This window comes from Austrofundulus limnaeus, unplaced genomic scaffold (assembly GCF_001266775.1).
Source record: "Austrofundulus limnaeus strain Quisiro unplaced genomic scaffold, Austrofundulus_limnaeus-1.0 Scaffold7, whole genome shotgun sequence".
NCBI classification, from domain to species: Eukaryota; Metazoa; Chordata; class Actinopteri; order Cyprinodontiformes; family Rivulidae; genus Austrofundulus; species Austrofundulus limnaeus.
This window is the reverse complement of record NW_013952409.1, coordinates 3,106,682-3,110,460: the sequence shown is the minus strand read 5'-3', so window position 1 is coordinate 3,110,460 and position 3,779 is coordinate 3,106,682. Positions and strand designations below refer to the sequence as shown.

General features: G+C 45.8%; 1 protein-coding gene across 1 annotated transcript in view; it reads right to left on the bottom strand.

Annotated features, from left to right (window-relative positions):
* The window catches only part of bmal1a (basic helix-loop-helix ARNT like 1a), a gene marked incomplete at its 3' end in the record, with an annotated part of 32,293 nt that continues 28,514 nt past the window's right edge, over positions 1–3,779 (bottom strand). Inside the window, 7 exon segments of the mRNA XM_014033123.1 lie at positions 1–559; positions 643–736; positions 1,843–1,936; positions 2,781–2,889; positions 2,986–3,065; positions 3,140–3,290; positions 3,398–3,504. Of these exon segments, the coding sequence (XP_013888577.1) occupies positions 402–559; positions 643–736; positions 1,843–1,936; positions 2,781–2,889; positions 2,986–3,065; positions 3,140–3,290; positions 3,398–3,504 (793 nt within the window).

The following is a 3,779-nucleotide window of genomic DNA, read 5'->3' as shown; positions in this document are numbered from 1 at the left end:
TCTGGGTCCAGAGCCGCTGCTGGACAGAACCAGCTACAGGAGGACCAACGACTCGTTAGCACCACAGTCCTGTGACGTTTGGTTTCCAGTTTCTGGTCGTCTCCCTCTGCACGGCCCCGTGGCAGAGAGCTGATCTGCAGGCAGCCAACGCTGTAAAAAGAACTCTGAAAGTCCCGCTCAGGCCCGCCTACGAGGAATGATGAATCCAAAACTAGGAGTGAAATCTAAACCGTCATCTGGGTCCGACGTGGAAACATCTCTGGTTGTAAAAACCTCCAGTATTTACAGCTAAAACACTCGCTTGTTGAGGCGTTTCTGCAGAGTCGTTGTGGAGAACCCGCAGGAAACACGAGAGCCCCCCCACCCCCACCAGTGGCTCTGGATCTCCCCTCCCAGCTTCCTCACAAAGGCCAGGGCAGGTCGCTGAAGTCGACGGGGCCGCCCAGGCCGGCGTCCGCCTCCAGCAGGGACATGATGACCGCCATGGCCGCCTCGTCGTTGCTGGGGCTGCTGGAGCCGGGCTCGTCGATGATGTCTATGCTCAGGTGGGAGTTGTCGCCTGGAGGGGACGACGGGTCGATGAGAAAAACGATGGGAAAAACAAACAAAGCCAGGGAGAAAAGGTGTGTTTGTGACACTCACTCATGATGGACTGGTTGGAGTAAGGGTAGCCTACAGAGTCCGGTCCGGTCATGAGCCCCGTGCTCGGCAGCTCAGGTGTCCCCCCGTTCTGGATCTGTGGAGGAGCACATTACAAGTCCTTTACATCACCTTACAGCACTGACTGCTTCATTATCAAACATTTCATTTCAGCCGCGGTTTTCCACCGTTAGCCGCGGTTTACCACCGTTAGCCGAGGTTTACCACCGTTAGCCACGGTTTTCCATCGTTAGCCGAGGTTTACCACCGTTAGCCGCGGTTTACCACCGTTAGCCACGGTTTTCCATCGTTAGCCGCGGTTTACCACCGTTAGCCGCGGTTTTCCATCGTTAGCCGCGGTTTACCACCGTTAGCCACGGTTTTCCATCGTTAGCCGCGGTTTACCACCGTTAGCCGCGGTTTTCCATCGTTAGCTGCGGTTTTCCATCGTTAGCCGCGGTTTTCCATCGTTAGCCGCGGTTTACCATCGTTAGCCGCGGTTTACCATCGTTAGCCGCGGTTTACCATCGTTTGACGGTTTACCATCGTTAGCTACGGTTTACCATCGTTAGCTACGGTTTACCATCGTTAGTCCCGGTTTACCATCGTTAGCACTGGTTTTCCATCGTTAGCCACGGTTTTCCATCGTTAGCCACGGTTTTCCATCGTTAGCCACGGTTTTCCATCAGCCACGTTTACCATCGTTTGATGGCCATTTGAGAAATAGTTTTGTTTCATATATGTTAAGAAATGTTTGTTTGCTAAGAGTTTATTTCAAATAATATAATTTACAGAGTCATTTGGTTTTGGTTTTGTTTATTTATGTTATGATCTTCCCCATTTTCGACTAGTCATATCTCCTGGCATGTTATCGGTTATTATAGGTATAGGTTCTTAAAATAAGTTATTGTACATCTCTAGTGTTAACGTATTATTTTAAATTGGTCTCCAAACGATGCTAGCGTTTATCGCAATCATTTGAGACAATTTATCGTCCAGCAAAGTGAGTAATGGTGACAGGCCTACTCATGTTGTTTTATAACTGTGGGCCTCACACGGCAGCTGCTGACTTTGTTAATTTGCCAGAAGTGCTGTGATTTTTTACCACCATGTGCTGTTATGACAGGTAAAGAAAGGTGTTGCAGAAAACAAAGGGATAAATTCCCAACTACTGAATCTAAAAAGAGCTGTTGTGTTTCGTACTTTCTTGGCCCCTGGAGAGCAGGTGTCAGGTGGAGGGGTGCTGGTAATATTCAGAGGGCTTGAGCCACAGCTGGAGGGGGAGGAGCCTCGAATCCTGAGGGGGAAAAAAAACAAACAAAAACAGATGATTTCAGTGCTTCTGAAGCACACTTCCTGTTGTACTGAGCCAACAAACCGGTGTCTCARCATCAGGCACCACGTCTAATAAAACTTCACTCAAACACTTGTGAACCACTCAGTTTATCCACTAACACAGAAACAGAGCCAACACTGGAACAAAACACTTCTTGGCAATTATCTTCTCGTCCAATCCAAAACCAGAAGAATTAAAAACACAATCATTTTCAACAATAGGCTTCAATTAGCTATTATTAGTTAAAGGTCACTTATTAACATGTTTTAGTGCATAAAAAGAAATTATAAGGAGCAAAATGACACYTAACTGACTTCTAAGAATTTTTTATCAAAAAATCAAATTTCTGCCTGCCTGAAATGCATTTAAGATGTAAAATGTGTGGAAAAAAAAACTGAATTTTGCCATTTTGATTAAAAAAAAACAACCTTATAGTAACCTGTCACCWGATTTATTCTGCGTCTAACAGAAGCCAGTGTGAGTCACGCTGGCAGGACATCAGTCACGGCCGAGCGACGGAGCCCACAGTGAGATCATATCGAGATGCTTCACATCGTACCACATGTGGTGATTTTCCATTTCCCTCTCATGTTTCTCCAAATGAGCAGAAACGATGGAGCACAGCASAGGAGACGTGTTTGGGAGAGGTCAGATCCTGCACTCAGTTTGTCTGAGAGGCTTCCAGGTTTCCAGGATGTAAGAGGAGGCTCGTGATGACTGAGAAATCACGTCTCGCTCATCTTTATGGTTTTACTCCTAACTGGGTCACAATGATTTCCCATCAGCTTCATTTGAATTCTTTTACCTCTGGATCTCCATCACTTCCTCTGCTATCATGCGTCCGATCTTCCCGGCTCCTGCTCTGGTGCCACCGGGAATGCCAGGCACGGTCTGCAGCGCCCGCCTCCCCCCACCTGTCAATCAAGAACAACAAAAAAAAGGGCAGAGGCTAAATTTCTGTGGTTTTTGGTTTGTTGTTGACACTTTTAGGCAGTGGATAAACATTTTACCCTCYGAGGTCAGAACACTGTCCATGCTCTGTGGAGACATGGCCGACTGAGGGTAATCTGATCCTTCCATGATGGGACACCTGGAGAGAGGCGGAGTCATTGCTCACCTTCCAGTAGCAGAGGCAGGTAAATAAAAAACTATCTGGATACTTACGACACCACAGTGTTAGTAGAGACGATGTACTCCACCTCCTTGGTCCAAGGGTTCATAAAGCTGAACCATCTGCTCCTCAACGTAATGAAAGAACCGTCTTTGATTTTGAATTTGTAACAGTTGGTGTTGATCTTTTCTCTCATCTGCAGAACTGTGAAGGTTGGAAGTGAATGCTGAGTGCAGCGTCATAAACAAACAACTAAACAAAGAAAACACTTAGTTCCTCTGCTCAATGACTTGCAGCTCTCAGRAAAATACCTTGTCTGTGACACTCTGCCAGGTGGCTGATGTCGTCCTGGTGGAAATACTCGTAGAAGGAAGTTCCCAGCAGCTCCTGGGGCAGGTACGCTAGGATAGCTGTAGCTCTGAGGAAAAACAACAAACAGGATGTTTTCACTTCCTCCTGAGGGGCGGGGTTCCTACAGCTTAACGTCATTTAAATTTAAGAATAGAATAGAACAGAATTCCATTTGCACAAATACTTTATAGTATAAGCACAGTGGAATTCTTGTCCATTTCTCCAACTCAAAAAATGGTAAAAAATTTATAAAAATATACACTGTAATAAAAAATTTAGTAAAATAAATATTAAATAAAATAGACATACAGTAAGTACATTGAACTACTATAGTCATTGATA